Source organism: Arvicola amphibius, chromosome 2 (assembly GCF_903992535.2).
Source record: "Arvicola amphibius chromosome 2, mArvAmp1.2, whole genome shotgun sequence".
NCBI lineage: Eukaryota > Metazoa > Chordata > Mammalia > Rodentia > Cricetidae > Arvicola > Arvicola amphibius.
In genome coordinates, this window is record NC_052048.2 from 86,540,848 (window position 1) to 86,554,756 (window position 13,909).

At 42.6% G+C, this 13,909-nt stretch overlaps 1 protein-coding gene across 1 annotated transcript in view; it reads left to right on the forward strand.

Moving 5' to 3' along the window:
* The first annotated feature begins 1,500 nt into the window (after positions 1 to 1,500).
* Fam13a (family with sequence similarity 13 member A) overlaps positions 1,501 to 13,909 on the forward strand; it is a 91,541-nt gene continuing 79,132 nt past the window's right edge. The window contains exon 1 of the mRNA XM_038318568.1: positions 1,501 to 1,729. Within this exon, the coding sequence (XP_038174496.1) occupies positions 1,701 to 1,729 (29 nt within the window). The 5' untranslated portion in view covers positions 1,501 to 1,700. The remainder of the gene's footprint in view (positions 1,730 to 13,909) is intronic.

Below are 13,909 nucleotides of genomic sequence, written 5' to 3' on the forward strand. Positions count from 1 at the left end.
AAACGTCCATAATAAGAAATAAATTACACATAGTGTGTTTATGGTATTTTCTTACCTTGAATGAAACCTATTGTCTTAGGGTTTCTTTCTCTGTGAAGAGACATCATGACCACAGAAACTCTATAAAGGGCTAGCTTATAGTTTTAGTTACTGGTTTAGTCCATGATCATCATAGCAGGAAGCATGACAGGACACAGGCAGACATGGTACTGGAGAAGTAGTTGAGAGTTCTGTAGCACAGGAAGTGAACAGATTCTATATCACAGGAAGTGAACTGTGTCCCACACGGAGCATAGCCTGAGCATAGGCGATTACAAAGCCTGCCCCCACAATGACACACTTCCTCCAACAAGGCCATAGCTACTCTAACAAGGCCACACCTGCTAGTAATGCCACACCCTATGGGCCAAGCATTTAAACACATTAGTCTATGGGGGCTATTCCTATTCATACCACCACAACCTACCTATGAATTTCAATTATTTTCCTAGAAATAACATCCTAGTGCTTCTGAAGAAATAAGAGGGGCTGCAGAGATGGCTCAGCAGTTAACAGCACTTGCTGTTATCATGGGGGACCCAGATTTGGCTCCCAGCACCCACATGGCCACTTACAGGCATCTGTAACTCCAGTTCCAGAGGATCCTATGCCCCATTCTGTCCTCCTCAGACAACAGGCACACATGAGGTGCACATGTGTATTTTCAGGCAAGCATACAGACATGTAAAATACAAATTTTGAAGAATTATAAAAAGGTAATAATTAACAAACATTTACAAGACCTTATGGAAAAACTGGTTTTAACTTAGCTGTAAAAATAAAAGAATAATACAGCAAGAAGCAAGTCTTTCCAAAGTACAACTGACATTTTGGATAGAAAATCGTTTTCAAATAGCTCCTTTCAGTTCATATGAGTGAAATGTACAAACAACAAACTGAAGGGCCACGCAAGTAGACATTTTGATCTCTGGAGAACCTGAGCCCTGTTAGGGCACTGTGTCCTCCTCCCCTTAAGTGATGTCACCAGGGACTACTCAGAGTGTAAACAAGCACCTGGGGAAGAAAATGTGGGTAGGGCAAGGGTCCAGGTAAGCCTTCCTTCTGGAAACCTCTTATGCCTTGCCTTCTTGGCTAGTACTTGGGTAAAATTTTTAATTTTAATTTTTTAAGGTCTATTTCAAATCTTCCCCTGGGCCACGAAAATGCTTCATCTAGAGACGCTGTCTGTCCTTGACAATGCATTTCCTTGCTGTCCTTCTTGCAGTTGAGCCACAGAAGACTGGGCTCCGCTGCAGTTATTGGTTGTTCTTCACAGACTGACAGGCTTGTCTGAATCCGCTCAGAGGAAAAGTTTCAGGTTACAGGGGCTTGCCAAGCCCACTGAGGATCGAGCTGAGCCGTGCGGGGTGGGGACAGGAGGAGGAGCAGGAGGAGCCGAGCGGGAGGAGCCGCCAGAGGAGGAGCAGCCTTTCACACTCCGCTGCTCCTCCTCTGATTGGCTCCGGGTTTCAGCTGCTTCGCTGGAACAAAAGGTCAAAGTGGACTGCAGTGTAAATGTGGAGGCAGCCGATAAATATCCTTGCCTGCAGCTGGAGGTGGAGAGGCAGCGTCAGCTGCAGCAGGTTGTGTGCTCCGCGGGTCCTGCACACCGGGCTTGGCTGGAAGACATTGGGGGATCCCGTGCAGATTCGCACACGAGGATGGCGTGTGAAATCATGCCGCTTCGAAGGTAGTGTTCGCTGCTTATGCTGTTTGCTATTTTCTGGGCAGTGTACCACAGTACTTGGCCAGTGCTCGGCATCATTTGTAACAGGCTGCAAACCTTGCGGTCTGTTCTTCACAGTGCTTTTTCCTTAGACCAGACAGAAACATTTAAAGAACGCACTGCTCTTTCACTGACACTTCTGTCCAGCTGCGTGTGGTTGCTGAGTTCAGTTATATCCTTCTCTTAATGGAAGTGTATTTAAGCTAATACCTCTGAAACTCGAAGCAAAGCAGGTTTGCATCAGAACTGAGCAGGCTTCTCAGGTCTCTAGACTGTTAGAACACTTCAGTGGGCTCACTAGCTGGATCTGATGATCTGTTCTCTAGGTAAGGACTTTCTCTCTTCACGTATATTATAATCATGGGGATAATCGTTGAGGACAGTGTCTCTCCTTGAATAATTCTAGGTAGACTCATAACCCAAATGACGCTGGGGGAAAAGCGCTGTGTAAGAGTGGTTGAATACAGGGTTCTGGCCCTGCTGCTGGGGAGTAATGAGGAGTCTCTGGGTCCCACGGAGTAAACAGCCCTGCCTGTTAGCGAGCACACTGCTGGTGAAGTAGACAGGGGTGCTGTGTCCTGGAGTGTTAGTGGAAAGTACCACAGTGATGCCTGAGCCCTGACCCCACAGAAAGTCTGAGTTCTTCAAGGTCACAGTTCATGGTTTACAAACTCGCTTTTATTAATCAAATGGTCACATTTTAATTGCGATTACTTTATGTACAGGAACATTCAACTTCCTATAAATGCCTCATTTACAATTTCCTATGTAAACGATAGTTTCAGAAATCAGATAATAAGGAGAATTTATTAAAAAGAAAATCTGGACAATTAAATTTTTTCTCTAGAAAACCATGCTACACATATTTTGATCGTGCTTTAACATCAGAAATATGATGAAAACTTTTTCATTTTGTGGTAAGAAGGTTTCTATGGACTGACTGTGGGGAGAGCTGGTATGGCTGTTTTTCTTTTGCTCTCCTGATATGTCCACTGCATTAGAAACTTGGTGTGGTGCTCAGAGTTCCTCTCCAGAGAAGTAATACTTTAATGTAGAAGGAAGTACTGGATAGAGGATTCTAGGATTCTATATTAATTTGGTGGCAAAGTCCACATGCTTGAAGTTTCTAAGAGAACAAAACTAATTCTACTTTTTGGAATTTTAATGATGTCCAGTTTCAGAGTTGGGAACTTTTGTCTTTACGATAATGTCAGTCCTCAAGAGTTCTACACAGGTTGTGTTTTAGATTTTAAAAAAAAAAAAAAATGTTGGTTATTACTAAACCCTGTTGCAGCTGCTTGCTAATAGAATGCCTGCTATGAAAACCAAGAAGAGCAATGTGATTTCCTGAAAATAATTTTACATTGTTGGTCACTATGTGAACCAAGTGCTATCTAATTTTGCATTGTAGAATGCTGAGTCATGACTTTTGTCCTCCAGTCACTACACAGCAGCTCCCTGTGCAGTCAGGGTCCCCCCACCACTTCCAAGCTCAGAGGTTTGGTTTGACTGATCTCTGGGCAGTCTTCACTTTCAGTTTATTTCTGCTTTTGATTATAAGCTTCCTGGAGACGATGAGCAGGTATAAGACGAGGCTTTCTGCACAAAGGTCCCTGGTGAGCCTAAGCGTTTACACAGACACCCTTGTGCTCCTGCAGTGTTCCTTCCGCTCCCAGCCCATCATCTTTGGATGTTATACTCCATGCTTCTTACAGAAATGCTAAGCATGGCTGAGGATCCCACCCTCAGTCTGCCCAAAGGAGACAGTTTGTAGAATTGTGCAATGTTTCATCGTACCAGAGTGCTAGAAACTGACGAGATAAATAGGTAAAGGATTAGCTTTAAATAACAAGTAAAGAAATTCATGCTGAATATTTGCATTGAAAATACTGGTGTAAATTCTAGTTAATGATTATAGCTTGTAAAAAGCTATTGACAGCTGGTCCATGCAGTAATCTAACACTATACTGCCCAACATTGCCACATAGCATTTTTAATATCGTGGCCTTATGAGAGGTATTCTTTTCAGTTTTGCCTGTTCAAAGAAAACTTACAACACTGTTTAATGTTTTCTCTCTGTTCAAACACTACTGCCCTGCCAGTGATCGTGAGGTAATTAAGACACAAGTTCTGCTGTCCCACAGCAGTAAGGATGCCGAAGCATCACCAGACAATCGCAGTGCCATGTGGTGAATTCTATAATACACACCGTGATTAGGGTAATAACAGATGCACCCAGATGGATGCGCTTTACCCTGTGTTATATTAAACCTCATCTATGTGGCTGTTGTTATTAGAGCGCACACATGTTCTGCGATGCCTGTCTAACTTATAATTTGCACAGATGACTTTTTAGCCTTCCTTCCTTCACATGCTGTGCTGAGGTGTGGAAGGTATTTTGTTACTGCTAGTCTACAGCTGGGATGAGATTGCACACAAAAAGAAAGAGTGAGTTTAAACACCTTGGTCTTCTTTCCAGTCTTCTGGTGTCTGTGAACTTTCCACACGGGCGTCAGCGAAGGCTTAGCAGCGGCTTCCCGTTGAAGTTCTATCTCTTTGTGAGCTGTGCATCCCTTACAGTTTCTTCCAAATGACTTAAATTAGAGGTGGAGTCTTCTTAGATACTCCCAAGTGATCAAGTTGCCTCACATTTTTTATGTTTTAAAGATTTCATTTCTATTTGAATCGTGTCAGGGAGGAGGTCTGCCTGTGTCTTTAGAGGTCAGAAAAGGGCATCAGCATCCCTGGAGCTGGAGTTACAGGTGATTGTAAGCTGCTAACTGTAACCCTCTCCTCTGCAACCTCTTCCCCAGTTATGTGTAAAACTTCTAAAATATTTGCATAATTCTTACAGTTCGCAATAAAAGAGCTCACTTTATAGCCTTTCTGCCTCTGAATAGAGTCCCTGGAATAATCTAAAGGGGGATTAAAGTGAAGAACTGTGTTAAGCATTGAAAAGAAAGGAAGATTTTCACCTTTGGTGACTAAGGAGGCTGCGTTTTATTGGATCCCAGTTCAGCTGACGACTCAGCTCTGTGTGTTTCACGGTGTATTGATATTGCTTTCCCTGTGGCGTGTGACCCTGCAAGTGAGGATCTCTGCAGAGATATGTCTGCAGCTAGACCTACGGTAGCAGACCAGGATGCACAGGCTTTGTCGTGAGAGCACTGCTTTGAGTTGCTAGACTCCCTTTCCAGTAGCCCCTAGCTCAGCTCATCTCCACAATGGACGATGTCGAAGACAAAGCTATGGGGGCTAGTGATTAATTTAGCTTCCTCTCTTAAATGTACTGGCGTCTCCATGCTCCAGAAAACACCCAGTTTGTGTCTGTGTTTATTTACTAGGTGAGAATCAGAAGCTGATAGTGTCTATATAAACCTCTTTTTCATCGCTTCATCCAGAAAATGATAATAGCTAATATATATTCTTGAATATTAATTATGTGATGGCGATGCAGGTAATAATTTCAAATTCAGTGGACTTCAAAGAAGACTTAAAGCCACATGATTAGTTAGCAGGTACTGAAGGTTCATTATCTAAAATTTCGCTGACACTTCCCATCAGAGGAATTCAGCTGACCTGGAAATGTTGGCCTTCAGCAAACACCTCACCATTGACAATGGGATGACATCTGTGGTCACTGGTGAAAGCCTAGGCCATATGGACACCGGTACTCCTGAGCTGCTTTGTGGTGTTAGAGGGCCCTCTGCTGCTCGTGGACCTGATGCCTGCCAGCACAATATAAGGAGTTAAAAGCTATCTCCCTTCAGGCCTCTGTGGGTTGTGTTTCTGAATTTATCTCTTATTGACAATATGGAGTTTATTTGAAAGTGACAAACTTAAAAGGAAATGAGACCTCTGTGGACTCTGTTTTCTCTGTGTAGTGCTTTCCTTGCCCGTAGAGCAGAGATGTCTGCAGTTGCTCATGTAAAGAAGATAATTCAGTCAGGCTTCACACCTTTAATCCCAGAATTTAGGAGGTAGAGATCTCTGTGGGTTCGAGGCCAGCTGGTCTACATAGTGATCTCCAAGGCAACCAAGGTAATAGTGAGAACTTTTTACCTTTTCTCAAAAATACAAAGAAAAAAAAGTGATATGAACTAAAGCAAGGATACTTTGTGTCCCGGAGACTGAGAAGGTGGAGGTGTTTGGCGTCCCGTGCTGCTACTTGTGCCAGCAGAAGGACCTAAGTTAGCTCCCTCAGCACTCGCGTTAAAGCAGGGCATGGCTGATGGATAGCTAGATCATACTTTGGTAATCCATTCTTTAGTTCATGGACCTTTCCTCCTTTTCATCCTAATATTTAAATACTTACTTTTAACTTTATTTATATATCTATTTTTGCTACTTTTGCAGTCTTATACACTTGTATAGTAAATTTTAGTCATATCCAGAAATAGCTTTGGGGAATTCTGAAAATATGGTCTCTACTTTAGAGCCAAAGAGATGCTTAGGAATTGTCCAAATCTCTTTCATTTCTCATGTGACTAAGCTCAAACTCCTGGAAACAAAATAGTTGCCTAGTCAAGTACATAAAAACACATGCAAAATCCCTACCCATATATCTAAAGAAATGCCATTTATACACAAAGTTGATAATCATGGCGTGAGGGGGGATTAACGGCACAGATGGGGGGGAGCTGTTATTATCCAAAAGAGAAACTCACTAGCCAAAATAAAGGGAAGTGTTCTGCTCCTTTTATTCCCAAAAACATGGAAGTCTGTGGGATAGACACTCACTTATACCAGAGATCGAAAGTATGTATGTGGCCAGAGATTGATTCCCTAGGTAGGCATGAAGTAAGTGCTCATTAAACACTTAAATTGGAGACCATAGGCAATATTGGTAGAAACATCAGAACTCTGTTCTTCACATAATTTCGAAGGGTTTCCATTACAAATGATAAAAATATTCTTATGCCAAAATTTTGCAAATAATGTATTCAGTTAATTGCTCTATACATATATAGCAATTTGGAAAGTTACTTCTACTAGAATACTCTGATATTTTACCTGACAAATAAGGAAGTTGTTTTTAGTTTATTTCCTACAACTGTTATAACTGTTGATTTAGGAAAAACAAAAGTATTATTTTATATGCTTATCAAAATTTGAAATTGTCTTCTAGTTCCTTCTGTGTTAAAGGTGATTATGGCCTGCCATTTGGGATTATTTCTGCTTCATTGTGTTTAATGGGGGGCACTTAGACTCTCATTCCTAGTACAGCAGCACCTGCTTTGTGTTGAGAGAGAAGCTGTGCTATTAACACGGGCAATCCAGGAGACTCACAGGAGCTGTGCTACATTCGGGCTTCATTCATTCTCCTCAATAAACACCCCAAAACAGGATTCCTAATTCCAAACTGTATGAATTGTTTTCAGAGTGCACAGCCTGATGGGGATGCCCTGGAGGAGATTACTGCACTCATTTTATGAGGAAAAACTGGCAGATGGACCTTACTGGGACCAAGATAGGTCCATACGCTTTAAAAGTTTTAAGTCACTCTCTTGAGCTATGTGTTTTTCTGGTATGGATTTGCCTGTCTGTCTTCAAATTTAATATTCCTTCCAAATTCCACATTGTCACCTTGCGATTGCACTCTAAAACCAGTCTGTTTCAAGTACAGATTTATAACTGTTATTGCCAAACCATTGAATCCTGGATCCCAGGGACAAAAACAACCACTTCTCAGCAAATCTTCCCAAAGCCAAGTTGTTTAGTCTCAGCTTGAGAAAGATGTGGGGGTGGGGACAGTGGACATGGTGAACTATAACTGTAGTTAACAATCAAGACAGATGGAAGCCTCAGAAGACTGTTTTTATATGAAAGTATCTATGTAATTAAATAGAAATAGAGAGCGTGAAGGGTTGAGTGTTAAGTGGAACTAAGACTCCTAAGGGCTCGGTTTAGAAAGGATCAGATATAAGAACAAAACTCAGGAAACTTGACTCCAAGAACTAACTTGAAGGCCCAGGTAGATTTGCTCAAATCCCATCACATGAACAGAGCTAAAAGCGCAACACAAATGGCAAAGGCAGTCAACAAAGCAAAGAGGCAACCGAGTATTGCTGCTCTATCAAGTTGAAAATAACCCTGAAACAAAATTAAAGCCCGCCTCTGGCCAGAACAGACCACACTGCACAAACAACTAACTAACACATTCACACACTTCATAGATCACTCACACATTCACATACTGCACAGACCACTCACACACTGCACAAACAGACAACGAACACACTCACTCACTGCACAAACCACTCACACACTCATATACCCACATACTATGCAGACCACTCATACACTCACACACACACTCACATACTGCACAGACCACACACTGTGGTGTTTTGTAAATGACTTTTACTTACTTTCATTTCCTTCACTTAAAAAAAAGCACAGGTAATTGGGAGCATAGGGACCATGAGAGAGGGTTGAAGCGGAAAGGAGAGGCAGGGAGGGGAGCAGAGAAAAAATGTATAGCTCAATAAAATCAATTTTTAAAAAAAAAGCACAGGTGCCCCTCTCCCATGGGTACTACTGTCCCAGGTCACAGCTGCCTACTTTACTCAGTATTCACCATCACATCACCACGTTGCTTCCCTGGGCTTCCAAAGCACATTATCTCATCATCCTGTGAGTAGTTCTGCTTCTAGCCATCCTCTTTTCCCTACAATGGCTATGTGGCCCTTGGCATTCAGCGTGGCTTATCTCACAAATCTCACCAAACCTAGCAGAGTACACAGTGCTGCGAAGACCAAGGGTTAGAGACAGACTACGCTGGCAGCATCTTGCCTTCACAGCTAATTAGCCCTCCTTGGACATTTTTATCTCGCCTGAAAGATCCAATCGCTCATTCTTTCCTCTGAAGATGTCTGGGGAGTGAAGAGGACAATGTGTATAAACTCTTAGCCCAAAAGCTTGGCCTGCGGGAAACTTTCAGTTGGCAGTAGTTGCCTATCCCTGCCTGTGAGTTCTGGGAGGGTTGCCATCATACTGCCTGTGCTTCGTGGGCACATGTCAGGAGTTCTAGGGAAGTCTTTCAAAAATGAGCACCCATGCAGGTGAGTGCGGAACCCACACTCCCAGAGCAGCTCACCACCCTAAAACCCCTCCCACTACAGAATCACAGCAGAGGCTGCTACCTGGACAGTCCTCCCCAGGAGGGAGCCGCAGTGGGAGAGGATAGGGAGAGGATGATTGGCAGTGCCGCTGCACTTATATCATTGTCCCCAAAACTACATGCAGAGTTTACCATGTGGGATATTATATACCTATAAAGGAAAACTCCCTTAGAAGTTCATTGAAATTCTGTAACTATAGTAAATGTTGGAAGGAGTTAGGAGTTAGTTCCTCTTCTTTCCTTCTCCCCTCTGAGGATATCTACCTGTTAATCTGTTTTAGTGACTAGACTTGAGTATATTTTACTTAATGACTAATGCAATAAGTTTAAATAAGTTTAAAATAAACCAAGATTTTTTTTAAGTTTCAAACAACCTTTGGATTTCCAGTGAGGTCAAATAGCTTTCTTTTCCTGTTCTCAAGCCAGAACAAACATTGGTGAGGCCATACTCAAACAACGCTTTGCCTGAACATATCCTCTTCTGGGTACTGCACACACCACAGAGTACTATTTACACTGCAGGTGTACTGAGAGGACTCCTGCCTCTAATCGTGCAGTCAGAGAAAAGATATTATTTTCTTTTCCTTCAGTAAGTATGGTAGAAAACCCAGACTCTAGTGGTAATCCCATTAACTTTTGAGTAGAAAAGAACAAGGTCATTGAAAATAATCAGCATACGGATTCCTACACATGTTCTGGTTGTCTAAATTGATCTCACAAATGGTAGTGTACATCTTAAAAATAGGTAACTAAAGCATTGTGTGAATACTCGGCAAAGTTTTGATGTTGTTTCTATTCAACAGGTGTTTGCTGGGCCCAACCACTGAATTAGGTACCTAGCTAGGTGTCCGGACAGCTAGACAAAAACACATCCCTGTAGTGACACAAGCTTGGGCGCCCGACTCTTATACAGCTGTGACCAGGGTGTGAGAACCTGGAGCTGAAGGAACAGTTCCCTTAATCTGGTAAAGCCTCCCCAGATTAAATGGCCCTTGAGATAAGGCTCAAAGCATTTCCCAAGCAGAGAGAGGTGTGGAGTGGGAAGGGAAAGCAATGTGTGCAAAAGCAGAGGGTTACAGAGTCCACCAAGAAAAGTTTATTGCAGAAGCACAGAGGGCTGAGGCAGGAGGGACTTGATGAATCAGCTTTTGAACTGACGACAAATGCAGTGGGAAAGCAGAATAGGCAAACAGTCGTGCCCAGCAGGGACTGAGTATTGCCACTATGGAAGAGTGTCGCTGTGAACCTGGAAGGGCTGGATGCAAGAGACGTGGAGGGGCTTGGCATGGAGTTTGGTGCCAGACCAAAGATGGGGAAAAGGATCAACTTTGAAGAGAACACTTGGCTTGTTAATGCGATCTAAATGCTGTAGCGAGTGTGAGCGCTCCTCTTGCGCTGTGGCTTCTAAACAAGTCTAGGAGAAAACACAGTGTCCAACCAGTTAGCAGGTGGCAGAGGCTTGCATACCTTCTAACCAGAAGAAGGGATGCAAAGGAAATAGAAGAGCAACTTTTACTTCCCCACTCCTGGAGAAGACTTCCACTCTCCCTTCCATCACCTGCAGCTAGCGTCAAAACACCCAGTTTCTTAGACATTGCAAGCTGTTTACCACACAGCCAGAGCTGAACAGAGTGTGTGGGTGCACTTGGAATAGAATGAGACGATTGATTCTTCGTTTCTTATAAAAATAATAAATAGTTCTTTGATTTTTTTTTTTAAACACAAAGCCCTATGTTGCCCAAGCTGGCCTCAAACTCATTGTATAGAAGAAGTCTTGAACTGCTGGTCCTCCCGTCTCCACTTTCCCCAGTCGTGGGATTGAAGGCATGTGCCAGCACACCTGGCTTTTTACAAGTTTGGGGGCTGAACCCAGAGGTGTTTTGTACATGCTAGCAAGCTCTCCTACCAACTAAGTCACTTTCCAGCCTGAATATAGACGACAGTATAGGTTATTAAGAATGTTGCGGTCGTTGGGTAAGAAGTTCCTAAGAAGCATGCAGCGGGTCTCCTTTCAGACTCCTGAGAAACACTCCTGACAGTTGCCCGTGTAGTCAGGGCAGGCTATCCAGGAGACTCGGAGGCATTCTGTCAGTTCCCTTGCCTTCCACAACTATGCCATTATGTCCGCCACCAGGCATAGCTGGACCAGTTTTTTTGTGGTTTTCCTCTCCCTCCATAGAGTCAGTCAACAAATGGCTGTTGGGGAGGGTTGTTTTTTGTTTGTCTTTTTTGGCAAAGAAGATGACTTTCTTCATGAGCAGACCTCAACTCAGGAGCCTTCCCTGAGGTCATCACACAGTATACATGGGACCACAGCATTTTAGAACTCTGTTTCTATACTCTCTGCCATAGCCTGCCGGTGTTCACAAGTTAGGACCCTCATTTTGTGTATATCTATTTTATATTTATACAACAGTTATACAGCACATCAGAATGGAAAATATCCAAGCAACATAAGAACAATATGATGACATTTGTGGTAGTGTTTGTATGTGATTATGTAGTCGCAGGAAACGTAGTTCAACAGAGTGAGAGTCTTGCCTGGAAATGAAATCCAGTGTCTGATGATCCCTGGCAACAGCTGACCTTGTCTCAAGAGCATATCCTTTTGCAAGGTTGGGAATGTTCAGATTCAGAAGAATTTGAAAACAAACAAGCAAACAAAACTAGCGAGCATTTCAATCAGTATATAAGTTTGTGAGGACTGATGTAAAAAAAATTTTTTTTAAGTGCCAAGTGCTGCCACCCCAGGAGCTTAGAAGGGCAGAAATGTGTTATCTCAGGTTCCATCATCTCTGCAGACCTGGGGTTTGCTGCCCAGCCTCTCTGCAGGAGTGAGGCAGTAGTGTGAACTAGGTTCTGAAACAACACACCATGCCCCCAAGTGCTCGAGTATCTCTATTCAAGTTTCCGTTTTCCATGGTGACACAGTCACACTGACTCAAGCCTCAGTGGCTACGTTTCAACTTGATTGCCTCCTAAAGGCCTAGTTTCTAAACATGGTCCCATCCTGAAGTTCAGGGGCATTGAACTTCTCTGTGTATTTGCCAGGCAATGATTTACATGCACACCTAAAAGTCGGTTAAAGATTTGCACCCACAATAAAGAAACTGGTATATATGCCTTGGCTTAGCTAAGTGGCAGAGTCCTTGCCAACATTAGGCACTCAGGCTCTAGGTTCAGAGGGTGCACCACCAGAGAGAGAGAAAGAGAGGGAGGGAGAGAGACATGGGGCAAGAAAGAAGGATGGGGAGGAGGGGGGATGAAAGAGAAGTAGAGAAGAGGAGGAAGAGGAAGAGGAAGAAGAAGTAAAAGTAATAAGACTCCTCCGCCTCCGACAAAAAAAAAGCATACTAATATAAGAAAGACGATAAAAAAACAAAAAAAAAGAAAGAAAGAAAGAAAGAAAGAAAGAAAGAAAGTCGATAGGCTTTCCTTAAACCTTGGAAAGTCATTTGTCTCTCAATTTTATTAGACAAGTAACACCTTTCAGGCTGGTTAAGCTCTCCCATGTTTGCATTTCTTCTTTGGTTGGAGAAAGACAATTCCTCTTAAAGGAAGGTAATTTGTGTTTCTATGGGCTGTGTGTAGCATTCTTAGTAACAAACACAGGAGAAAAACTGTAAAACTGCTGCTTGGGCTTATAAGAAGGAATTGTAAATAGCTCCTCAAATTACAACCACAAACATTTAGCTATGAACTGATTGAAAACTTGTACACTCATTTTCCAGAAAGCATAGAGATTTATGTGCCTTTTTTGTTGTTTTCTGTTATTAAATGGGAACAACAGCAAAACCTAAACATCAGAACAACACAGGGTGCCTCAAGGTCCAGCTGTCATGGCCTGTCTGTGGTCAGTGCCCGAGCGAGGACCGACTTAGGCCACTCAGGTAAAGTACAGCACTTCAGGACAGGGCGCAAGGAACCAGCTTCACTTCCTTCCTGTCTTCACAGAGAATGTAGGCGGGCACTTTGTACAATGCCAAGTGGATGGGAAATCTGAGTCCTCAGAGATTCGCTTAGCTCTCTGCTTTCGCCTGCTCACTTCCTCTTTTCGCCTTTTGCTTTTTTTCTTTTTTAAGACCTCACAGATGGTTTCCCTCATTTCTAGAAAGAGTGGAACACAATTTTTAGCATTGCCTATTTTTCAGTATCCAAGAAACACTTTAAATATCTCCTATTTTAACTTCATTGAAATTACATTTAAAGAATGAAGATAAATATGAAAATTATGGGATTTTTTTTTAGTAATCAGCCCCCTTAAGGGATTAGAAAGTAGAATTAATTGGATTGTTTGTGAGAACATTGGAAAAGACACTGAATGGAATGGCAATGTGGAGATGTATTGAGCAACTTATTCTGGGAATTTTCCCATCAGTATTTGTTTTTTTGTTTGTTTATTTGTTTGTTTGTTTCGGTTTCTGGTGTTTGGTTTGTTTGTTTGTTTGTTTTGTTTTCACATAAAGCACCATGCTTTTTCTGGTCCTAGTTAGCTTGCTGTCCAGTGATCTAGACAGGCATCCCGTTCTGTGGTTCCAAAGCTCATGAAGCGATCCCCAGGGTAGGTGTTGTTTATGCCTATGATTCATCCATGCTGAGTGTTTTAGGAGAGTTCAGAAGGGCCTGCTTACACCTGATTCCTCAGTTACTGACACTTCAGTTGTCTGGGGTCTATGCTAAACATTCTTCCCACAAGCAGTTGTTTTGGAGACTGCAACACCTTATACCTGAGGGCGGGCAGTGAGCATCCCCTTGTGTTACATGAACAGCAAAAGAAAAGCAATTGAGTCCCAAACTGTCTGTCTGCCACTAGCACCACCTCACACACAGCTCAGCTCTCTCCTTCATCCACAGTGGTGACTGTGCTTGGTCTTTCAACTTGAAAGTGAATCAGAATTCCAAGTTTAGAATTCAGGCAAAGGATTATACTTAATTTAGAATGTAAGTGAAGTCATTCAGTATCATTAGACATGACCAAGATTGTCAAGATACACATTCATCAAGAATTTAAATAGTTTGGG